General features: G+C 33.7%; 1 protein-coding gene across 3 annotated transcripts in view; it reads right to left on the bottom strand.

Annotated features, from left to right (window-relative positions):
- ADAMTS19 (ADAM metallopeptidase with thrombospondin type 1 motif 19) overlaps window positions 1-26,631 on the bottom strand; it is a 134,064-nt gene that overhangs the window by 22,815 nt on the left and 84,618 nt on the right. For all 3 annotated transcript variants that reach the window (XR_005556052.1, XM_039337381.1, XM_039337393.1), the window contains 8 exons: window positions 20,824-20,929; window positions 14,160-14,300; window positions 11,582-11,732; window positions 9,152-9,253; window positions 7,050-7,180; window positions 5,996-6,168; window positions 4,161-4,288; window positions 3,636-3,756 (listed from right to left, as the gene is read on the bottom strand). Coding sequence is in view for 2 of the 3 variants with exons in the window: in XM_039337381.1 (XP_039193315.1) it covers window positions 3,636-3,756; window positions 4,161-4,288; window positions 5,996-6,168; window positions 7,050-7,180; window positions 9,152-9,253; window positions 11,582-11,732; window positions 14,160-14,300; window positions 20,824-20,929 (1,053 nt within the window). In the remaining variant the exon portion in view is untranslated. The remainder of the gene's footprint in view (window positions 1-3,635; window positions 3,757-4,160; window positions 4,289-5,995; window positions 6,169-7,049; window positions 7,181-9,151; window positions 9,254-11,581; window positions 11,733-14,159; window positions 14,301-20,823; window positions 20,930-26,631) is intronic.

Raw genomic sequence — 26,631 nt, 5'->3', positions numbered from 1 at the left:
AGATGAACAGGTCAAACCATCTCTTGTGCTAATACTTTGTTAAGCCATGCTTCACTGGATCATTCAGCAGCTGCCGCTAGTCAGCAATACTAGAATGTGATTGCTAGCCACCTCTAAATAAGTTTCATGAATGTTGGAAGTTAGAAAGAAAATCCTGCTCTGTTTTAACACAGAATGCAGAATAACACAGTTGGAAGAGACTGTTGAGGTCTTCTAGTCCAGCAGCCCCCAACCTTTTGGGCCCCGGGGACCAGTTCCATGGAGAAAGTTTTTTCTGCAGACTAGAGGGGGCATGGTTTCATGTGCTGCCTATATCCCACAGATGGAGCTTCACTTGTTTGCACAGCCAGGTTTCTGGCATGCTGTGGCCTGGTGTCAGTCCACGGACCAGGGATTGGGGACCCCTATTCTAATCCACCCCCTTGTTCAAGCAGGAGACCCTATTCCATTCCACTCTTGTATGTGTTCTTATAATCCCCTTCACAGTACAAACATTTATTATGAGAAGCAGTATGCACAGGGTGGGGTGGGGAGTTAATGTTCCAAATCTACAAGATGTTAGCATTTGTGCTATGAACAAAGCTCTACCACTTGATACATGCATCGTCAAACATTTATATTAAGATTTTGCAGATTTTAACTTCCTCTTCAGATATCCATGATTGAAATTCTGTTGGAAATATTATTTTAATTAGTTGTTTTAAAGCTGAAGTAATTTAATTTAACTTTCTAAGTGTTTTTTTGAAAGATCACTAATTACCAAATTTCAGCAATCTGAAAGGGAATAGTAGAAGAGATTGGACAACCATTTCTCTGAAATTGTATAGGATCTCCTGGTTGAGCAGGGGGTTGAACTAGAAGACTTGCAAGGTCCCTTTCAACTCTGTTACTCTGTTAATTCTGTTAGTCTGCAAACTTTTTGTTATAGCCAAAAGGCACTACAAAACAAAGAAGCAGCAGCAACATAGCATTATCATCTGCTGATACTGAACTGGATAAATACTGAATAATTACTGCATTTATTTGTTTACATTTCTTACTTTTACCATGTGAATGGCTAATATCAAAGAGATTCACTACTGGCATTTTTACTGATATCATTCACAAATTTTATAATTTTCACTTGGGCCGATTCCAGAGGATCAGGTAAAATATTTATATTAACATTCCTAGATTAATAAAAAAAATCAGAAGTAAATTTAACATATTTACATTGCTCCACTGTGGGCAGGGGATAAGGAAATAGGACTTCTAGATTTCCTTCCCAACTCAACAAAAATTACTTGGCAAATTCTAAATAGCTATATCCAAAATAAATATACAGAAATGTGTACTATCCGCAAATACAGTGTCTACAGTTAACTGATCATAACAAAGCCAGACATTCATTCAAACACTTGAATGGGAAAAACCGCAGCAGTAATACAGATTCAATAAAAACAAATACTACTTAATCATTAAGACCACAGATAAGCACTGTGGTTGCAAACTCCAGAAAGCTTCACATGCATAATTCTTGAAGAAATGAACAGGATTTATAGCTGTATAACTAGACATGAAATATAGCCTATGTTTTATAGTCTTTTAAATTTAATTTATTGACTGAAAGGAAAATGATTATGTTTATCAAATTATTTCTACAAATCAGAAATGGGACGGTTTCATAAGTAGTTCACCTATACTAAAAAGATCCTACATTTTAAAGCAATCATTTTTTTTGTACAAATATATAAGCTTGCTAGAAAAGGTATGGCATTACCTGGCATTCCTGAAAAGGTTAAATAGATTTCTATAGAATTACAAGATTGACAAATGAAGAACAGGAACCTTAAATTTATTTATTATTTATTTGTTAAATTTAAATGTATTAAGTAATATTATTAAGTAATTACTTAATATTTCTTTTCACCTCTGTCCTATTTTAGAATATTTAAACTCTTAATATAATTAACATAATATACTACAATAAATATACAATAATATATAAAATACAACAATAAGTAATATAATTAATACAATATAATAATATATTCGATAATATAATTTCAATATCCAGACTCTTCAAGTTTAGGCACGAGTAGGCATGAGTAAGCTTACTTGGGGGCCCAGAGTGAAAAATTATGACACAAGCATTACAATGTTGTTATGCAAGCACCACCTTTTTTATCTGCATTGTGATATAGAATCCATATTTGTAAAGGACAGAGCTCATGTTGTGATATTGCAGCATTCATTTTATCATTAAAAGGAAACTTTAATGTTTCATTAAATGCTGGTGCAGATGCTGTGAAGTTGCACATAGGTTTTTCCATCAATTTTAAGCAAGATCCAAGTAATAAAACTTCAAACATCTAGTTCACATTGTTGCACTCTTTATGCTATATGCAATCTTCTTTACAGGACCCAGAAACACCCAAAAAATGAAAACATCTAATTTTCATTTAACTTCATCAATTTACATCTAATTTTCAATGTGAAACATTATTTGATTTGATGTGTTAATTGATTATTAACATATTTTCGGCTTCCAATTAAAGTGAAACCTCAGTTCCCTTTAGTGCAGGGGTCCCCAATCCCCGGTCCATGGCCTGCCAGCAACTGGGCTGCACAAACAAGGAAAGCCCCATTTGTGGGACTCAGGCAGCACACAAACCCACACGCTCTCTGGACCGCAGAAAAACTTTTCTCCACAAAATCGGTCCCTGGTGCCTAAAAGGTTGGGGATCTCTGCTTTAGTTGACTTCAGGTGCAATGGATAACATTTCTGTTCCAATTTCTACCCAAAATGACAGACAAAGCCACTGGATGCAATGTACTCCAGATGGCACAATTAAATTTATTTTTTTTACAATTTCTGCTACTATTTATATCATTTGTGTAATTACTTAATTATGCAACTGATATAAATATTGTGATGATATTTTTGTATTTGTTTGATATGTGAGCATACCTTCCCTCAAGAATTATATAGAACAATAGAGAAGTTTGATATCTGCAGCTGACATCTTTTTAACACTTGAATTAGCTTTTTTTTTTTTTTTTACAAAGGAGCAAGACTTTTAAATAATATGATTATAAAGTTTGAGGAATCATTGTGTTTCTAGCATCATTTCTAGGCCCTTTCTTCCCTTTCATATTCCTATGCTGGTCAACTTTGAAGTTGGATTGATTCTTTAATGTAGCTGTATGAGTTTATTTGTATTTTGTTCATTTAATATTAAAAAACCTATTCATTTTTTCTATAAATGAAATAATTTTCTTTGGGCAAATGATCTTCTTTCTGTCTTTTATTTAAAATTCTAGTGTTGATAACATTCTAATCCAGAGCAATATTTACTGTTCACATACACAAAATAATCCCAGATAAGATCCTATATCCAAAAGTATAGAGTTGGATTTACAACATACTTATTCTTACTGTATGTGTTCCTAATTTCCTTAGCAACAAGGTTGAAACTAGGTAAAATTAAGCTAAAATACTTTTCCCAAATGCTGTGCTTTAATTTATACAACATAAAAATAGGACGATACTACACAATATATATATAGCAATATATAGCAATACATACTACAGAATACGCATCGCATTTAAAAATTTTGCAGATTTTAATCAATACATTTTAAAAGATGTTTACCTGCTCCTCGAGTATGATTAAAATCTCCTTTAACAACTCTACATGATTTTCCATCTCCATTGCAGACACCACAGTGATCTTCCCATGCCAAAGAACCCAATATGCCATCACAGCCAAATTTCTGAAGTAAAAAAAAAAAAAAGAATAGCTTATTGTCCACTCCAGGCTAAAGGATCAAATTAGATTATAATTAGTAAGAAATATATTATTTACTAACAATAAAATGTGATAACCTATTTTGAACTATTTTGGGGTATCTGGACAGCAAACGGAATTAAAAAATTATTCTTTCTCATCAGAAATTTTATCACTTTTTCCTTAAAAGATTGGTTTTAAGAAGCCCTCCTTCAAAATTTCCACTTCATACATACAAAAATATAGCATTATTATTAATTTCTTCTACAGTGTTCTAAATTTAAATTCCAGATTAATTTAAGTTTAAAGAGGACATCCATAATCTAAAAGAATTAAGGGAAAAAAACTTCAAAATAATTAAACAGTAATAGTTAGTTTTGGAAGATTTACCTGACATTTTCCATTTGCACATACATCTAGATCCTGAGGGCCACAGGAAGTTCCATCCATCACTTTCTCTGTTACCAATATTGGCTGTTCTTTTCCATTTGGAGAACAAAACAACGCACATGGTTTTTCTATGTGAATAAATACATTTTTTAAAAAAATGTGATTTGAAAATAGTTTTAAACAATTCAAATAATCCAGTACTGGTTAAAATATATATATATCAAGAGACTTAAGGAATACATTATTGGAAAACTTTAAAGATTTTCATGATTGAATTGGGTTGATTTATTAATTGACAGCACAAAATCTCCTCCTATTTTTCCCACAACAATCCTGTGTGATGGGTTGGGTTAAGAGACAATGATTGGCAGTCTCCTGGTTTCTAGCCTGATGCCTTAATCCCTAGACCAAAGTGGCTCTCAGTTTGTTACATTATCGTCAGGTGCAAGAAATGACACTGAGAGACTGATCAGAGCAGTTAGTTTATTGCTACTCACCTATTTACAATAATTTCACTAGACTAACTGTACTCACTACAGAACAACCAGATAAGCACTTCAGGTTGAGGAGGGGTGCCTAATCTCCCTTGTTTCCTCTCCTTCAGGGATTCCAGGCTAGCCACTCTTTTAACTCCTCCCCCGCTTCAGTTGCAGCTTCCACCACTATTATTATATATATTGCATTATAAATAAACAATATATTATAATAATATAACAGTAATACACAATTCTTGTGACAATCTATTTTTAAAAATCAGTGTTTACAAATCATAAACATCCAGTCATAGAATTATTCTACATGTAATATAGAACTCCTGAGCAATTTTCCTCCCCTTTCACAATAACAAAAAATGTGGCTTAAAAAAATGAGGCTCAAATCCATCTTTACTTGTTTGTCTCTTCATTGAAGTAGCAAAGCAGACTGGTATTAACTTAAAATGTTATTTAAAATAGAGACAATATGATAAATATCTTGACATTTTCCAGTAATTATGGCCAAGGAAAATATATTTATTTGTACTCAGCTTCTTGCTAAACTGCAAAGAATGACTTCATTATTTTTATAGTAAATGGCATCATTCTGATTATATTTGAAAAAAACAAGGTAATATCAGAATTAAATGCTGATAAATTATTTTACTTTTTGAGACATTTTAGAACTAAATCTGCACTTTTTTAGTGATCAACTTTTAGGAATGTGATCATACAATTCTTACTTTATGAATTGTTTGCATTTTGTATTTCAAACTGAACAATTCTATGGTATTCTAAATGCTAAAACTTGTATTCCGACACAAGCTTTTGTCACTATATTTATGTGATGAAGTGCACAAAGGCAATATCAGCATTATATGACGAGTCATAAGGTTCATAACATACTTCTTTGATTTTGTTGCAAATCTGTAGTATGGATAAAATTATATTAAAAATGCTTCATGATTAATTAAAATATATAATTCTAGTATTTATTTTATATCTGCCAAAATCCACTGCATGCTGTATTATTTATTTAAATGCAAGAAACCATTCTTCCTTTTTTTTTCAAAAAAGCACACAAAAGTATTTCTTAAGTAATCTACTATAAAGTTTTAAAACTGCATTACTCTCTCATTGTTTTCACTAGATTAGTCAATGTCACTGATATGGTTCTACTACTTTATCAAACTAGTATAATTATCGGGTTACAACGAACTGTTAAATCTATTTTAATACATATGTGCAGATTTGTGTGTGGGTATATGCGAGTGTACTTTGTGTGGGTATATGTGTGTTGCATAGTGTACGTTTGACAGCAAGCTTGTGGCGATTAAATATAAGGCTGGGGTATGTTCTTACCTTCATCTACAACAGCCTGCCATTGGTGTATATTTTTCTGGTACGCTAGCCTAACGCTGAAGGCCTGACACTGCCAATCCCTGAATGCAGGCAGTCCAGGAGAACAAGAAGGATTCTCACATATTTTGTATTGTATTCTTGATCCCTGGCATTCTATTTCTTCATGATCTGGACTAGGAAAAATAAAAAATATTAAATTAAATTTAGTTGTGTGCATATGGCCTGCATGGTTTGCACTGCTATTAGTGCCATCACATTTGTATCTGTGGAATTAAGGAGGAGTATGTGGTTTCACATCACCTCACTTTATCCCTAGCTAGAACACTTTCATTTCAAAATTACACTGGGATGCATAATCCAAGTCCAATATATAAGCACTATACTACTTACAAACAATTAAAATAACAGTGATTACCTATGTGCAGCCTGTCTTTAAATGGTAAAGAGAATCTAATATTTGGAACCTATTGTAATCCACTAACAGCAACTGTTACAAAAATAATTCTCTGTGAATATTATGGTACCAAACTAGAATTAGGCTAAACCATGACGATTATTTGACTCTTTCTTCCTCAGCCTTTTCTAATCTTGTTGTCTCCTGACAGATTGGGGGCCACCATGATCAGATATTCTAAAAGGTGCACCCTAATATATTTGATGAATAACAAAGCAGGAAAAGTTGAAATGGATTATCCTTAATGTAGTATCTGAATTCTTCCCCATACTCCCAATATGTATAGAGTTGAGTAATGATCTGGGTAAAGATCCCAATTCTACCATTTATTTAAAAACCTAAAATACAAACCAAATACTACTTACTTAGTTTTCCGTTCTTAAAATGAATTGTATATAAAGAAATATATTTGAGAGTGCCTCTCACAGCTCTTGAAATATTTGTGTTTATTGATTATGTACAATTTTATGTAATATCACGAACCTAGTTGTGTAATATCCTCTTTACATTGTTGAAGTAGTAGACAGTGCATCTGTCCGTAACTAATTTGGAATTTATTAAATAATGTGACAAGCAGAACACAAATAAGCTGTTGCTTACCTAGCACATCTACGTTGTCGACTGCTGATTCCAGTGTTACAAGTTCTGCTACAAGAGCCCCAGGTACTCCATTCTGCTTCCATGTGTCCAGTGAAAGATGTTTTACTGGTACATTCTCCAACTTTACACCACTATTACAAAAGTCAACTTTTATTTTAAAATATATGAAGTACACTTAAAATAATTTACTATATAAACTCAAGAGGAAGTCCACACTGAATATACTACAATAACTGATAAAATGGCAAAGCAGAGAGAAATAAAAGAATAATTTTGCCTCAGTTAATGCGTTCTTGGTAAATTCAAGAGAACTCATTTTTTAAAAAGCAAGATTTGCTGGATGGAAAAATAAGTCTTCCCTTCAGATAAATTCACTATTGCTCTAGCTATTCAAACAAATTTTCTTGAAAGGTATAAAATCAAGGGCATAACTATTTTTAATTAAATTCAATATGTGCATAACAGAGAAATCTTAGTTTTTACATTACATTAGAATGAAAGAGACATGGTTACTACTTAGTTAGTTCTGCACTCTTAAAGCACACTTATTGCTAAACAATTATATAGTCTATGCTAGTGCTCATTTTGTCTTTTTACCTGTTGTATCAACGATAGGGCACAAAATGCCTGAAACTGTAGAGTTAAATTTTGGAAATGAAGCTTCCAAATCATGTCTTTGTTTAAAACTAGAATATTTTGGAAGGAGTTACATACAGGAGACAATATTACGTTATTTTCATATAATCTAGCCTGCCTATAAAAATTTGAATTTGCAATCCACATAATACATTGCATAAGACAATATAGCTGCAATCAAAAGTATTTGTGGGAGACATACAAAGACCACAGAGCATTATGAATCTACTCTTATCACACACAAATAAAGCTGGTTCAGTTTTGCATAATGTCTTAAATAACAATTGATGTCCACACAAAAGAAAGGTCAATTTATTTTGGCTTATGAAGAGAAAAATCCTAAAAGCTTTCTGCCTGCTTTGATATCTTATGATAATCATTTGAAGCTTCTGCTATAAAATTGAGGATTTTGGCAGCAACCGTATTATCCATGGAACTAATGAAATAGAATTACACTGACTATATGGTTACTTTTAGCCATCTCAATTACCGAATTCTCTTAGTCTCCCTTTTACATCTATTTTTACATCTATTCTAGCAAAGAAAAGCATTCAGATAAAATAGAAGTTTATTTCAGTGAAACTGTTTCTAATTTTCCCATCCTATATCTTCATCCCCACTATTTTATGACTGCACATGATCAAAAAGCATTTTTAGGTCCCTCAAAAAGATTTTTTGTTGTTGTTAAAAGGTTTATTTTTAATGTTATTTTGCTTCATTAAATAAGCCAGGTCACTAATTTCCCTGGGATAAGCTGCTGTTTTGATACATGCACTTGAGACTCACTAACTATTATAATTTTTTACAATCTTTATATTAAATCCACACAAGTCCAAAATCCATTAGACAGAAACCTAATAGTCTGGGTGAAGTTTGGACCTAGAATGCTATTAATTAGTTACAATAATCTAGGATTAAGGTTTTCCTGTTGTTGGTTGATTGTATGAGACTTCCATTGATTTAAATATTTATGGATTTCACTTAATTAAATGACTTATTTATTTTACTCAGTTGTATTTCCCTTCTGAAAATAATGGTCCCAACTCTTATTACTTACTGATAGATCCACAAGTTTCATTGGAATTGAAAATGAAGTGCCAGTTTGACTTTAAATCAGTATGGTACTATTATTCTAAATTATTTGAAATTGTCCTGGATAATAAATTAGCAATATAACTTGAAATTAATCATAGATAGAAAAAACACTAGAAGTAGGATAATTCATTTCTTGTAGTTACAACTACAAGAGTAGTATGCATTTTCTACAAAGACTAAGTGCCTTCAATTAAACAATAGCAACTGCTGAGGAAATATCCCCTGTATATTAATGGAGGTATAATATTTAAATCAATTAGTTGGCACTTTAGAATAATCACTTTTTAAATAAAAATGGTGCATTGAAATATAGATTTAAGATCACATAAAAACAAATTCACTTATTAAAAATTAATGGTGTTATAAGGCACCTTTCCAATGTCGCAATCTGTTCCATCCATCGGTGGATCCAACTTAGTTTTACATTCTTTCTCACCTTCAATTTTACACCATAACCCAGCGCAAATAACATGCTAGAAAGAAATAAACAATAGAAATGTATAACTTTCACAAGAAATATATTTTAAGAAGCTGTAAATGAATTCTGCTTTTGCTATAGAATATCTTCTCTTTTCATGACCCCAAGTCTGACTGCAAAATAAAAAATATAAATAAATAAATTTATTATATAAATATAAAATTGGGATTATATAAATATATTTATTTATTATTTATATTTATAAATATAGAATTGGGATTGTCTTTTCTAGTACTATTTTTCCTTCCATCTTCAATTTGCCTTGTGAAGGCAATTAATTAACCAATATAAAGTTTTAGCTTTATGTAGTTTAATGGGCTGTAATGAATCTCCTGAAAACAATTTCTGTCTGTACATTCCCTGGAGAAGAATCTGATTGGGATATTTTTAATATATAACTTCAAAAGTGAACATACATAAACAAAGATAAACATGTGAGATTAAATCATTACATTACAGAAACACTAAATTTAAAGAATAATAAAAGGCTAGAATGACAGTGATCCCATTTTATTCTTCACATAGTTTATAAGTAAAGCTGCCTTCTTTATCCCTTCCTGTCTAACTTGATTCCTGGCAACTACATAGACAAGTCCTGGCAATTATTCAGGCAGCGGTTTTGGAAGGGGCTGCTTACTGCCTTCATCCCAGGATTGAGAAAGAATAACTGGCCCAAAAGTCACCCAGTTCTCTTTCAAGCCTAAGGCAGGATTAGAAACTCTGCTTTCCCAATTCCTAGTCCAGCACCATAACCACTAGGCCAAGCTGGTTTGCTAAAATACACAAAATGAATTCAAATATGCATATTTCATTTTCAGAGAAGAGTCGATATTAAATCAGTTCAATAATAGTAATGTTAATTAATTAATTTCTAATTTGTATTATAAACGGATAAGAAAAATAGTATACAGTGTAGTAAATTTAAAAATCAATGAAGCATAACCATGACAAATATGTGTAGCTTTTAATATTTATATTTTAACACATAAATCATTAGTAGAAATAGTATTGAGGAGGGTATCAAACTGGCTTGTCTGAAAAGAATTGATATCACCACGTGAGCTCTCACCTTTCTTACATATACCATAAGTTTGTATGAAGATCCCAAAAGGGTGAAGCTTGTTGACAGTGGTTGGAGCTGCAGACTCTTTATAGTAGTATACTAAAACCTCAAATCAAGATTACATTTTGATAATAAGATTTCAAATTCTATGGGTGGAATGAAGATGATTTGATAGGTAGGTGTTATTTTTGTATCCATGGACAGATGTGCAGGTAAGTAGGCCTGGCAAACAAACATGTTAAATCTCTCTACTGGCCAAAGGAAGAACACTGCCGGCCATGGAGAATGAAAAGAAGAATAAGGCAGTAGGAGGTAGGAAAGAAGAAAAAAATGAACTTTCTACTCACTGGTGAGAGAATATAAAAGAGTAAAATAGAATTTGGATAGATTTTAGCACAATAAAGTTTCAAAATTATATTATCCTAGATGTAACTGTTAATAGATATTATTGTTCAATCCATTATTTTGGTGAATAAAAAAGGCTGGCAAAAATGAAATGGCTATTTTACAAATAGCTCTGTTTCTCAATATTTTAAAATTTTACTTAATATAATTATGTTTAAATTAAAATAATGTATTAAAAATTAATAAAACAATTTTTAATAAAAAATGAAATGCTGTATATTTTTACCATTTTAAAATTCATTTTAATGCAAGAAAAGGCTTCACTGTGACAACCTTCAAACTAATAAATTAGTCTTCATGCAACATTCCTGATTATTTGAGTTGGAAATATCTAGCTTATAGTCCACCATTTTACTTTTTGACCAGGAGTAATTAAAATAAAATTGAAGCTATTAATATACTTTCTTCCATTTTATTCCAAACCCTATCTGAAAACAGAAAAATATCCCCAATAGCAAGCATTCTAATTCAGTAAGGCAACCTTGTTCTCTAAGGACGATAAACTTTGAATGTGTAAGAGAAATGCAAAATCTATTCTATCTTGTAAATGAAAGCTTGGTAACATATAACACCTGAAGTTTTATACCATTGCACAACCATTATAAAGGTTTGATTTGATTTGATATCTGTCATTTAAATATTGAAAAATCAGAATGGAAATAATCTGAAGAAGCTTTGGACAGTTAATAAAGGAAACATTCAGAATTATTCTATATTTCTTTATTCCTTTAATCCTTCACTATTATTATTTCTTCAATGTTATTGTTCTGCCACAAAATACAGAAAGGCAAAACAACAAACTTTAAACCTGGGTATATTGTTAAGTCATAAATGATGATAATCTATTATTCCTACCTGCATTTCTTGGCAGAAAGAGGCAGATGGTCCAAAAAGAATCTGACATTGTTCATCTGCAGTGTATTTTATCCCAGGGAGCTTTGAAGGAATAATCACAGAATTGAGGCTCTGGGGATTTGTATGCAGCAAGCAGTTACTGGCCTTTGACCTGGCAATGCATAAGAGATTGGTGAATAATAACAGAGACTATTTTGTACTAATATTTAGTACAAACATATTAACTTTCTAACTACTGAGAATGACTTCCATTTTGATTTTCTAATGACAAGAAAATACCCAGTGCTGTACCCTTGATTCGGTCTGTTGTTATATATAAGGAGCTGGGAAGGCAACTTCCTTTGTAATCTGCTTTTCTCCTGATATATGCCTCTCTAGAAGGAAGGAAAGAAGAAAGAACTACTGTAAAGTGCTCATTATTACAAGTGGGTATGCAGATGGAATCACTATATAGTCCTTCCAGTCATGGCATTTCATAGCTTCTCTTCACTCTTTTATCACCTTGCTAAGGAATTCTAACATCTTTTTTTTGTCTCAAAAGGTATGTATCAAAAGTATGAGAAATTCGAAAGATTATTGACTGGAGGCAAATTATGACTAGAGTTCTATCACAATCTGGGACATTCATCTTACTTAGTAACATTGAATGTTATTAAATAATTAAACTCAGTGTCCATCTAACTAAAAATAATTCTGTTTTGCTGAAAATCAGATATATATATATTGCAAAATAAATAAATAGTGATCACCAGGAGAATCAATAAGAAAAACATTTAATAAAACCTAGCTTTCATTGGAAACTTCCGACATCGTCAGGGTTAAAAGCAGTCATTGGGAAGAAACTTATATAGGATCACCAGATGCCTGCATCCGGCTTCTGGACCGTGTCATCGGTCCCAGCTGATCAAATTGCACTCTGGACATACCCTTAGCGCCAGCGCCCAGCCCTTTCCTGTTTCTATTCCATACACTTTTATTCACTCCTCCATCACTAATTCTGGGGCTGAGTGGGGTTCTCTCCCACCCTTTTTGGGTAGTAGCTGTTTCCATCCCCTTGCCCCCTTGTGCATAGTTCTCATCGCCAGGGGTCCTGGGGTGTGGGCCATTCGGTCCTCTCCTGATCTCACCATATACTCCATTTAAACTCCAACTATCCCCCCCGCCCCCTGGGGCTGTAACTTGGGCATCTCTCTTCATTCTACGTTTTCCACTCTCCCATCCCTTTTTACGTGAGCAAAGTTGGTTCCTCTTTTTATTATATTATTATTATTATTATTATTATTATTATTATTATTATTATTATTATTATTTTCATAAAACCCATGCACTGCTTGCCCCACCACATACATCGGACAAACCAACAGAAGAATAAGTGCACGCATTGAAGAACACAAGAACTCAGTAAAAAAGAGGAACCAACTTCTTCCCTGTTCCAACACCTTAAAGCCACAGGACATGAAATTGACTTTAAAAAGACCAGAACTATCGCCAAAACTGAACCCTTTAATAACAGAATAATCAGAGAAGCCATCGAGATAGAAAAACCCACACACAGCATGAATAAACGAGATGATACCTCCCGCCTACCAGCCATTTGGAAACCCACCCTTATAGACAAACGACTCCCTAACACAAAGAATGACACCAGACCCACACTCACGAAAACCACACAGGATGTCACCACCACACATCCACACAAAAAGCAAACCCAAACCCACACCGATGATGAGGCACGACCACAAACCAGAATCCAGACCACAGCTGCAACATTAGCCACTTTAAACCTTCCAATCTATACATGAGGCAAACTGACACCCACAATGAAGAGGAGGCACGACCACGAACGCGAAGCCAAACAACAGCAATGCAGCTCACCATCTCAAATCCCCCTGCAACTCAGACTAACCCCCACCCAAACAGAACACCCCCCATCCAATCAGAGCACAGCCAACGCCCCATCCAATCAGAGCACAGCCAAGCCTCTAACCAATCAGAACACACCTCCACCCAATCAGAACACAGCCAAGCTCCCACCCAATCAGTTCATATCTCCACTGGCAGTTAAAAGGAAGAAACAGCTATGATCACACATTGCTCCTAGAAGCACGAAGCTGAAAACACCAGCCAGAAGATGACGAATGGGACTTTGTCGAAACGTCGCCAAGACACTTCCAATTTTGCGTGGGAGAAAATCCGAATAACCGAAGATCTACATACAAACACCTGCGAAAACCTCAGAAAACACACACACACACACACACACACACATATATGCCACTATGTACATGATATGGGGTTTTAATTTTTAAGCCAATACTAATGTTTATTGAGTACTCCAACAATGCTGAAATCTAAAGAAATACATTAGTAAAAATGGCTTTTGCCTCGGGTAACCACTGGCTAATAATATTTCTGAAGAATAGCAAGCAATTTTCAGAAATGATTCTTTTCAATCAGATATAAAAACTGTTATAAGGTACTGAAAGCTTGGCATACCTGAAATTTATAATCATCAGAAAAAAATAACTAAACAAAATAAAAGTATTATTGCAACTACATCACTTCTTGAATGAATTACCTGAGAAATCTTTCTAGATCGTCTCTGCTACAGCGGGACCATGAAACATCCCCAAGGTTTTGCCCTTTGATCCATTCTCCAGACATGATGTGGAGACCATCTGCACAAGATGGGTGGTCATTGTCATGATTTATCCCCATGCTGAAACAAGTTTGTAAAACCGTGTAATTTAAGAGAAGAACACTATAAAAGCAGCATCTTAAATATTCAACCAAAAATTGTACTCATATTTCCAACATAGAGTTAAGGATTTACACAGCAGAATGTAAATTTCCAACATAAAACAGAACCTTAACATGCTTGCAATATTCTTAGCTATTCTTATTTACAATCTTTAATTTGTGGCTTAGTGTATTCAATGAATCCAGCCAAATTGGATTATTCAACAAATCATGATTAACAGGACTATGATTACTTGAATGTATTTATTTGGTTCAGATTCATGTTTAATTTGGTAGATACATTTACATTTTGCTAAGCAATCTAATACATTATTGATTGTGGTCTGACTTATTTCAGAAAAGTATCTGAGGTATATCATAACTCAAATAACCAGCCTTAGGTTTGTAATTAATAATTGTTGTTTGCCATTACAACAAGTTTTGTTTCCACCAGAAAAAAAACCTGGGTTACAGGTAGTCCTCAACTTATGACCACAATTGAGCCCAAAATTTCTGTTGCTAAATGAGACAGTTAAGTGAGCTTTGTCCCATTTTACAACCTTTCTTGCCACCGTTGTTAAGTGAATCACTGCAGTTGTTAAGTTAGTAATATACTTAACAGTGAATCTGGTTTCCCCATTGATTTTGCTTGTCAAAAGGCCAAATGACCCTGAGATACTGCAACTGTCATAAATATGAGTCAGTTGCCAACCATCTGATCACGAGACCATGGGGATGCTGCAACAGTCGTAAGCGTGGAAAATAGTCATAAGTCACTTTTTTTCAATGCCATTGTAACTTTGAATAGTCACTAAACAAACTATTATAAGTCGAGAACTACCTGTACTATATTGCCATTTCCTTTGCAATAAGAAGAAAATAACCATAACACAACACAACAAAACAGAGAGATAAAAGTCTTCCATTATCTATTTGGTACAGAAATGTAGCCCTCAGTATAGCGATTAAAAAGTAGGAATAGCTGAGATAGATGCAGATTCAGATCTCCATTTAGTCATGAAATTCAGTAGGTGGTATTCAGCTAATTATAAATCCAACATATTTTAAGGGCTGTCATATAACAATAAAATTATGGTATATGTAAATGTATTTATTTTATATGCTACTCTAACTGTTGGCCAACTATGAGTAGCTAACTATCCTACTATAAGCAAACAAATTTAAAACAAGCAAAATAAATAACCTCCAAAATAATATTAACAAATAAATAACCACAATAAATAACAAATTAATAATAAAATATTTTTAGCTGCCCAGTCTGGAAAATAAATGTTATAAGAAGCTTATTTTCCTGTCTCCATTCCTAGATCATTATCTTATAGTGAAGATGTAGGTTGTCTTGTGGTGAAGGAATTTGTGCATTTAAGTTATATCATACAGCAGAAAAAGTGTATTTTTAGAAGGTCACCCATGATGGGCAACTCATAGATGAAGGATCAGACTAAATAAGCTCCACTGAAAGGAAATGGCAGCTACTCAAATATTCTACCAAGCAAACCAATCAGACATTCACTAGCAGGATATTCACAAGACTGGAAGACAAGTCCTGAATATTGGAAGGTAAAAAGAGCAGGGGAAAATACCATAGCACTGAAGCTTATGATGTAGCTATATTAATGTTCAGAGGATGTCTACCTGTCAGTGTGTCAAGAGGTAAAAAGAAAATTCAGTGTTGAAATGATATTATAGTACCGGTGTGATCATAAGGATGAACCAAGACAAGCAGAAGAGTCAAGGCTAAACATTGATATTCTGGAAATCAGGACATTGACATGAACTGAAATGAGTCACTTCACATGAGAGAAGAATCAGATCTTCTATTGCAGACTAGAAAAAAAATCACCAGAGAAATGGAGCAGCCATTAACAAAGATGCAACCACAAAAATGACAGAATGATTTCAATTTGAGTCCAAGGTCAGTCAATTAATATTAACATAACCCAAATTTAGGCTTCAACTACTGACATATTTGAAGCAGTTCTACAGCGACTTGAAGTACCTTACTGACCCTATATTTATTTTGAAAAAAGATGTTACACTAATTATAGTACACCAAGATCTGTTGCTGAATGTGACTCAGATCACAAGCTCCTTCTTCTAAATTAAAATATAATTAATAACCAATTCATCAGTCCAGGAAGATATTACACTTCAGTCCATAACTTTCAGCAACAATTAGGACTGAAATGAAAACCAAGAAACAACTCAATTTGATCAGTGAGATTTATTAGGAAAAAATGTGACAGTAAAAAAATAATTACTACAATTGCTTTTAAATGTGAATCTTGCATATAATCAATTCAAAGAGGCTTCTAGCTTTTTTCCCTATTGCACTTTCAAAACAGGAATGAAGAAGTTGTACATTTTTGGGAATGCCTTGTTGTGCACTGCAGAAAAGTTCTCTTCAATTTTATTGAGGGGAGGGCTAACACACTGGAAACAGTTTGCGTATGTGGATTCCTTTCCATTACAAATTTTGGATTGGAAAGAGATCATCGGACCACCTTTCAGTCTGCCAAGACAAAATAAGCCATGACAACTAATGGCCAGAAATAAATTATATTCAAAGTGCTGGGAGAGACTTGGAAAACTACATCATTCCCTAGAAGCACAGGAGATCCATATTTAATCTGCGAACATTCACAGAATAGGATGTGGGCAGAGCTGGGAATCTCATTCCACTCTCCCTTCTTACTAATATGTAGAGTAGATTAATGACTCTCCTATCTTTGAGAAGCACTCTCACTTACTTCCTTAATTAGCAGCTGCTTGTTTCAGAGATACTCCCATTACAGCACATTCTCTTTCTCTGGCTTTTGGAGATCTGCAGGGGAAAAACCACAAAAATCCAAAATGGACTCCAATGCTTTATCCATTAATCAACAAGCAACCAAGTGTACAGGAAGCCAGGCACAAATCTTTAAGAAATTATTTTGCACAGGAATTATTCTTGTATTTCTAAATACAAAGATATTGGACCAATTGTTACAGGCTTTAATCAGAAGCCTGAAGGTCACAGAAGGAGAGGAATGGAAACCAAATTCAGCAGCTTCTTGGTATATGGTTTCTAAAGCTTTTGAGTAACTTTCAATTAAATGTTTATACTTTGCAGCCCAGAGCTGTAACAATAGTGAAACGGGTAGATTATCAATTTAACAAATAAGTAAAATAAATAGCTTTTCCAGGGTTTGTTAGTTCTGTTTGCTTCACTCTTAAATGGCCAAGAACTCCTAGGTCTTTTACCTTGACCTTAGAGGATAACTCATCAGTCTTATTAGGACTATCTGGAAGTTTATATTATCACTGATTATCACCATCCTGAAAATACCCTCCTGTTCAGCTTGGTACCTACTGATAAAAAGGTCCAGTGTCTTCTTCTTAGGTTTATCAGGCCAGTTCATCCCCTCTAAACCAGCTGGTATGTCTGATATGCATTTATTTTTTTTACTCTAGAATCAAACTGAAAATGGTACAAGAAGCAAAAGAAAATGGAGGCTTTGGGCTATTAGATTGGGTCTTGTTAAAGCAACTGCATTAACATGATTAAAAGAATGGATAACTCTTAGAAATAAAAGACTATTATACCTAGAAGGGCATGACCCACAACTTGGATGGCATGCTTTCCTATGGTATGGGAAGAACAAAATTCACAAATACTTTCAAAATCACTATGTAAGAAATGCTCTGCTTTTGACATGGGAAAAGGTAAAATCAAGAACTTACATGAAAATACCAGGATGGATTTCAACAATGGAGGCGTTTGTACACCTAAACTTAATTAATTATGAGAAACTTGTGACTTATAAAAATATTTTGAATACTGATGGGAAACTACAAACTAAACAAGAATTGGAAGAACAGGGCATTGAGCTATCATGGTGACCACATCTGCAAATGCAAATGAGATATGAGAAAGATGCAAAAATATATGGTTTTTACAAAGATCAGGCAACATTAGACCAGATACTATTGTCATCAGATGGCAAATTGATTAAGAAACTGTACAGCTTTCTGTTAAATTTAAAGATGGAAGATGAACAAGTTAAAGAAACAATGATAACTTGGGCAAAAAACTTTGGGTACAATGTAGAGTTAGAAAAATGGCAAAAGTTATGGGAAAGAAACTACAAAATAACAAGGGCAGATACTTATAAAGAAAATTTATATAAAATGTTCTATAGATGGCATTTACCACCTGCAAGGCTAGCAAAAATTTTTAAAAATATGTCTAGCAATTGTTGGAAATGCAGACAAAATCCAGGCACGTATTATCATCTTTGGTAGACATGCCCTAAAGCAAAGAACTATTGGTCAAAACTACATAGGTGGCTAGAAAAGATGATAGGAGCACATGTAGACTATAAACCAGAATTATTTCTTTTAGGCATAATTTCAGAAAATTATGATAAGAAATGTGTATACTTAATATTACATATATTAATAGCAGCGAGAATTACATTTGCAAAGAAATACCATCTGAAGAAGACATCATTAAGAAAATTTTGGACTGTGCAGAAATGGATAGGCTCACATTGAAAATGAAGGGGAAGCAAGATTCAGAATACTTTCAAACATGGGAAATTTTTTATAAATGGTTAGAAAAACAGAATAAAGGGTAGGAATGGAAATTGTATTACTATTAATGTTAAACATATACACCCAGACAATGTATTGTTTATTAAATACTAAATATTGTTACTGCAAAAAATTAAAAAATATACATAAAAAAATAAATAAAAAGAAGCTAAAAGAAAAAAAGTCTAATTGATGAGACATGCATATGCTCATAAAAATTCAAAGAAGCAATTACTGGAAGACCCTTAGTGAAACAAGGTCCATTGTGTCATGAATAGTCAGAAATGACTACATGAATTGAAGAACAACAATTCCTTATACCAAATTTCCTTGTGCTTCATTTAATGACATAGACAAGTTCATTTTAACAGTTTTATTTTATTTGAAAATGAGAGATAATAAGTTGTTTTTTTCTATGTTCCACAAGCCCTTAAGAAAAAACCTGAGAACAAGCTAAAACTTTCTGCAGTTGATATATCCAAATCGCCAGCTAACTTGCAGGATTTAAATTTCATATTTATAATTGCTTTTTGAAAAATCAAATGTTACCAAATGTGTTTTGTTTCAAATAAATTATCCATTGTAAGTGTTTCTTATAAATCCCACCTGAAAATGATTTTTGCTACATTTTTTGTATGATTGCATAAACAATGGTAGGCTTTAAAAATCCCTCTGATAATGTACTCATGTTGTGAATAAATATTTTACAAGGTCTGTTTTTATTTAAGTTTTGGGGGGTTTTTTTCAAACAAATCTTATTATTAAATTGTAAAATACAATTCTCAATTTTACTTTCAGTTACAAAAATAAGATAATTCTGCCAATACTCTTACAGACTCCATATCTGAACTGAGGAGCTAACAATACTATAATAAATATCAGAGCATAAAAGGATAAAAATAGACAAATACATATTCCCATTCCTGTTCCTTTGTTTGTCCCACAGCACCTACCGGTATATAAATATTGAAGCCATATGGGGAGAAAAGATGTTCAATTCTCCCCATCTTTGAGGTTTCACCTGCATATTTTTCTAACCACATTTTGATTCCCACGTCTCTCAATCAAGTTCTGAAACAGGAAGTCAGTCCTGCTAAACAGGAAATAAATTGGAGGAAACCTGACTCAAGTTTATGGTTATTTATCCAGAAACCTGCTGATTGAGTGGGGATTGCATTCATTTTGGCTTTCAGCAGGATACTTCCTCCCTGTGGACAGCAGGGCCACAATGTAAGGATTCTCTTGGACTCAGAATCCTATTGTAAAAGCAGGTGGAAGCTATGGCCTTGGAAAAAAATTCTTTAATCTCATCAATCTTCTGATGTGAGCATTTTTCTGTTCTTTTTCATGTGAAATTTCATATCCAGGAAATATTCCATCCAGTTTCCGGAAATCCAAAAATCCATTTCTTTTTTTAAAAAATTAATTTTCCTTGCTTTCTAAATAAGTCTTTGCCAAGTACAAAGAATCAGAATGATTAAGTTCAATGAAGAAGATTTATTGTTCAAGCCTATACACAAGAATCTACTCAATTAACAGTCAGCACTAAATTGGCACTAGATAAGAGTCAAAGGAATTCAAGGGAGAACTGGACTTGGAGCACTTGTGGACACATAACAATTCTAGGCTGAGTCTTCCCTTGACTCCACACCTAGGCTCTGCCTCTTCTTCTCCTGGAGTCTCCGTTTCTATCATTTAATTATTTGCAATATTCCCAAACCACCTATCATGTGAAATATTTTTATTTGTCATTTACATGTGGAATATATAAAACATGCTATTTAAAAAACCCAGCAGCATACAAAAAGCAAAAATATCAAATGTGTCAAATCGGGACTTAATTTTTTTCCCCTAAAAGCCACTGTATGTAATTGCAAATGTAGATATTGCTTATTTCATTTACTTACTTGTGACCCATCTCATGGGCAATAGTAAATGCAAGATTCAGACCGTTGTCCTCTGCAATTATACATTTTCGTTTTTCACTACACATGCCATTCAAATATGCTATTCCTAAAAGATACAAGAATGATAATTATTTACCATGTTTGATATTATCTGAGTAAATTCATTTCCTGTTATTACTAATGTTTGCATATGCTTACCAAAATACCCCTCCCCAGTAATATTATACTGATAAGTTTCTTTAATTTCTGACAAAAGTATAATAATTAAAATACAGATACAGTATGTCTTGCTTTCTTAGGATGCATCCCTAAAAACACACATAATAATGGACATTTCAAGTGTGATATTTAATTAAGAGCTTTATTATGCAAGGTTACAAGAAGTAACCCATACTGACTAAATCAGTATACTGTTGGTATATATTCTTTGCTACTACTGGCTTCTTTTTTTCTACATATGTGCTAGAAATTTAGATAGCATTTAAATGATTTATTGCATATTTTGGTTTGTGATTATGTCCTTTCTAAAAGGTTTTGTTTCCCCCCAACCCATGTTTTTTAATTCAGTGGACATTTTCTGGTAATACCATAGGCATAGGGCAAACAAGTGCAGTTCCTCTGAAGAAATCAAAAAATACAAAAGAGTAGAAATAATAGTCTAGTAGCCTAGACGTAGTTTACTATTTAGTGTAATAACAGTCTAACAAACACTGTCTTAACATACCGTAAATGCCGGCGTACAAGGCGACCCGGCGTATAAGACGACCCCCGTCTTTATCGCCAAGCCGCATTCCTAGAACGTTGTCTTATACGCCGGAAACTACCAGTATTTCTGGCGTATAAGACAATTCGGCGTATAAGACGACCCCCATCTTTGGCACCGATTTTAGCACTCGCGGAAGTCGCCTTATATGCCGGCATATACGGTATCTTTAACATATTCCATGCCAAATTTCTCTGTGTACAAAGTAACATGATTTTAATGCATGCCGCAATATAAATTCAAATTGTAATATGTGTTATTTTGGATGAAACAATAAGGATTTCATCTCAATGTGACTTTGAAATTAATATATAATAGAGCATTGTTAGCAGAAAATGGCTTTTCCCACTCATAGTAGAAGTTCATCCAGAACAAATTATTCTTTTAAAAAGGAATGGGTTAGCAATGAGGACTTGCAATTAGTGTTATTAATCAACAATCCAATCATACAATAGTGATATATGACTTCATAGGTTCCCAAAATGTAGTTTGGAAAACACTTTCTATACTTTCATACTTTCTATATTATGACTGGCAAGAATTTACTGGTAAAAACCATACTTTCTATTACAAATGCATTCCCTGACTTAATTTTGGCATTAACACAAAGTCTGAAATTAAGCTAACCTGTTGAATTGAGCTTCTTATACATTTATTTAGTTACAAGACAGTAGCAATGCAAAGGAATGTAGAAATATCATAAAAGGTAACTAGAAATTAATCTAAGAGCTGAGAACAAAACTTTCACAACAACCTGAGATATCACAACCTTGGAGAAGTAACATAAACATATACAGATGGACTGGCAATGGAAAAATAAAATAAAATGATACAGCGTTGATAAATAAAATAGGGAGTAAATATACTGAGGAAACGATAGGCAATTATAAGACACATATATATCCCATTTCACTTTACAAAGCAAGAAATGAGCATCATCAATCTATTAGCCCAATTTCTGAAAGAGAGCAATGAACTATTTCTGCTATCAACAGAACACTGCAAGAGGTCCTCTCTTAACAAACATTCATTCAGTGACTATTTAAAGTTACAAAGGCACTGAATGAATGGTAGTTGCAGTTGGTCCTCAAAGTTATGGACATTGCAGAGCCTATGATCACATGATCAAAATTTGGGTGCTTGTCAGCCTTTCCACATTTATAACCACAGTGTGTGCTTAAAGTCCTCCCACAGTCTATTTGCCCCCAATTTCTGCCCTTTGCCCCCATTTGCACTCAATGCCCCCAGCTACCCCTGCCAACCCTTACTGTCCCAGGTGATCTTTGTTGTCTTCTTCCTTCCTCTGACAAGGCACATGTTGCAACTGCTTACTCACATGGAAGGAGTTGAAGCAAGAGATCAGCAGGGCAGAGCAGGAGAACCATGGAGTCCTTGACTAATGATAGCACTGTCCTTGCCTAAGGCTTGCAACTGCGACTACAGGAACTGTTTTTGCTAGGTGTTGCAGTCACATGACAATTTATCTAATAACCATTTTGCTTAGCAGACCAGTCCCAATTAGAGTTGTTACATGAGGACTAACTGTAACAAAACAGATATTAAAGGTTTGGATTGACTATTTCTTATCTCCTTTGACTGCAGTGGATAAGTAGAAAACATATCACATATCATTTCAGATAAGCAACTCGGTGGCTGAACACATAGGAACATTTAGCTCTCCATATGGTCCAAATGTTTTAGTGTGTTGATCAGCACTCACTGAAGTCTCTCCTAGAAATCCTCTATTGTTTGTCTCAACCAGGATGAAATGATATATTAGCAAAAAGAATGTACATTTGGTTTACATTTGTGTTTCAAATTTTGCTACTTAACAGTGGTCTTGCCTTTTAATGCTGACATTCCACTGAATGTAGATATATACATAAATTTACTGAACATGGTTTTCAGTGAAAAATCATATAAATTGTATAAGAAAACCCACAAGCTATAAATAATAAAAAGGAACTTTATTTTAGGTTTTCCATCTATGCTAAAGAATTTATTTCAAATATATAAAATGCCAGCTTTTTTATCTATTGAGATTCAGTGCAGCTTTGATTATCAAATTATACATGAAATCTGCTACAAAAGAAGTAACAGGAGGAGAGAGGGAGGATAAATAAAAAAGAGACGGAACTAGTAAAGCAATCTTTAAAGTACACATATCTCCACTTCAATTACAATCTGGCAGGTTTAGCCCAGCAAGCAGGTCAGTTCTAGGAGCAAACCCACCTTCACTCAGAATAAATTGAATATTTTTCATTCAGAAGGAAATGTAACACTGTTTGGAACAGGCAAATATGCATTTCTCTGGACAAACATATTTCTATTGTTACTTGACCCATATTTAGAAACTCCACTTCCCTTTTTCTCCCTTTGTGTCTGTGCTTGTGCAATATCCAGTATATATTGGCTTCAAATTCTTGGTTTGAAGTGAAATGAATCCTTAGACATTATCAGCCTTCAGAGGGTGATGCATTCCAGGGACTTCTGCAGGCATACCTCAGTAGCTTTATAACAAGTTTAAATCATTGGCAGAGGGCCAAGACTAAATCCTACCGTAACAAATAATTATTGTGTCAAAGATCAATAATCCCTATTACTTCTTCAATATAAATTAATATGACGTATACAAAACCTAAAAATAGAAGTATAAGGAAGGTAAAATGTTTTCAATAATCTCCAATGAATTATGGATGAAAAAGACAGGAAGTAATTTGATAAAGTATTTCTCCGTTTGTAGTATCTACAATTAGCGAAAACTGTGATAAAGGGATTTTTTTCAGATAGCTTCTTCCCTCAAAAGAAATATTCTTCCTTTTAATGATTGAGTACATCTCTAGTCTCTGAGCAGCTACTAAGAAGGCTATTTCTCATATTACTTGCTACACATGCCTAAAATGGTGGTAACGCCCAAAAAATGTTTCTAAAGGAAACACAAACAAATTCTAAAATGAATGCTGTCTTTCAAACAGTCTTGTCTCAGATCTGATAGGACTTTATACACAATAAACACAACTGCATCTGATTCACCAGCTGGTAATCTTCATAAACTGATCAGACTTGGCAACCCTTGAATTACCCTTGAAAAGTTTCCAGAAGTTGCAATAGGTACAAATATTGTAGGCAGGCTGCTAATTGGCACAAGATTCAGGAATTAAGTGATTTGTACTTAATTAAAACATTAGTAAGTAATTGTTTTCTGAACACAATTTAAAATATTTATAATAAACTTAAAGTCCCAAATTGGCTTAAGGGTTGACTTCTTAAACAATTACATTTCCCACTATGAAACAGACCAGGAAGTGAGACTTTTTTGAAGATGTAACTCCTGTCAAGGCTCGTCATTTTCACCAGCAGTAAAATGCCAGTTGAGAGTTGCTTTTGGTTCTCTGCTTTCTCAGATTTTAGGAAAACATAAATAAATATTGATATATTTCACCAAGTGTTTAACATTGAATTAGCTTTTGTATTAATTTCAGTACTTCTTTAGTAGTAAGTAACTTCTTAAATTCAGTTTTTTGTTTTCCAAGGTTTATTAGTTGCCTTGAATACTTGATAGGGTAGAAAGGTAAGTCATAAGTAAAATATAAATAAAACAACCAGAATTTGGACTGTGTAAAAAATGTTAAAAGTTATCAAATGTTCCCTGCTGAGGCTGTGAGGTGGTACAGATTTCATTTTCAAAGGGTACTTCAGAGTATATAGGACTATAGTACTTGTTTATGTCAAGCCAAAGCAGCCATGTCTTTTTCTGGCAACTGCATGAAATATTACTGCTTTGTTACATATAGAATACATGTTAAATTTGTTTTCCCATGCATTCAAAAACATACTTTGGAGACTTATCAGAATTGCTGCACAACCCTATTTGCTATATACTGGTTGAAATCATTAGGCTAGTTTTGGTATTTTGGACCAGCTAAAATTATTCAAAAGCAATACATGAAGAGCCAATAGGATGTGCAACACTCTTCAGGAAGGATGAAAAACAGCATGAAATGGTACCTCCAAGTCTAAATCCAACCAACAACATCAAAAAAGAAAAAGAAAAAAAAACATGCATTAGTATCAAAAGCCACCAGCAAAACTGAAAGGATCATATTGCTTTTTTCTGATGGAGATAGCCTATATAGGCAAGCAAAGCATTCTGTCTCAAAATCAAGCCCGGATGGGAAAAATAAACTAATATGAATAAGATGTGTGAGCAGGGCAACTTTAAAAAAAAGTAAACTGTACCACACAAAAAAAGCAAAATTCTGTTGCTCCAAATGTCAGTCCCATTACTATGCTGAAATATTTTGAGGAAGTAACAGAACATTTCTTTACACCAGAAAGCAACTGAGAATTTGTCAAGATAACAGGAAATTTCCCAACATCTTCCAAGAAACAGTTCATCTAATTCATGGTGGACTATCTTAATTAGTCTTGCCCTGCAGGGGATTAATCCCAATAAATCTTAATCACAACAAATAGTTCCATGCCAATAACAAAAAAGCTTCAACAAACAATAGCCCAAAACACATATTCCAATAGAGAGCAGTTCCTCAAAGATGGGTTCCAGCACGAATCCAAAAACCCAGAAGAGTAACTTCTGGTGCCAGTTACAAACCCAGATTGAATCTTGCAAAAAGCTTCTCCATTCCTAAATGGTTATTTCACTTCATACAGATAACTGTACCCAGAATGTTCCTTATTGAATAAGCAAACTCAGATATCCATTGTTTTTTCAGATTGTGAAATACTCCTGTCAGGACAGTCTCAGTTTGTATGGTGAAATCTTACCATGCAGGAAGTTGGAAGATAGCAGCATAAGTCCCAATATTATTATGATCGATTCCTGAACATAAGATTACTGTGTGGCAGAATGGGTGGTGTATGAACACACACCTTATTTTGTCCTGATCACTCAGAGCTTTTTTACATAGCCTAAGCTAATCACATACCGAAGATAACAAATTGATGTGGAACACATGAATAGAGGAAATTACATTAACCTCACTCCTAACCTTTGGAGAAAAAAGGCTGAATTTGTGGGGTTTTTT

This window comes from Crotalus tigris, unplaced genomic scaffold, assembly GCF_016545835.1.
Source record: "Crotalus tigris isolate CLP2741 ecotype Arizona unplaced genomic scaffold, ASM1654583v1 scf7180000017549.6302385, whole genome shotgun sequence".
Classification (NCBI taxonomy): Eukaryota; Metazoa; Chordata; class Lepidosauria; order Squamata; family Viperidae; genus Crotalus; species Crotalus tigris.
This window is presented reverse-complemented; position numbering and strand designations above follow the sequence as displayed.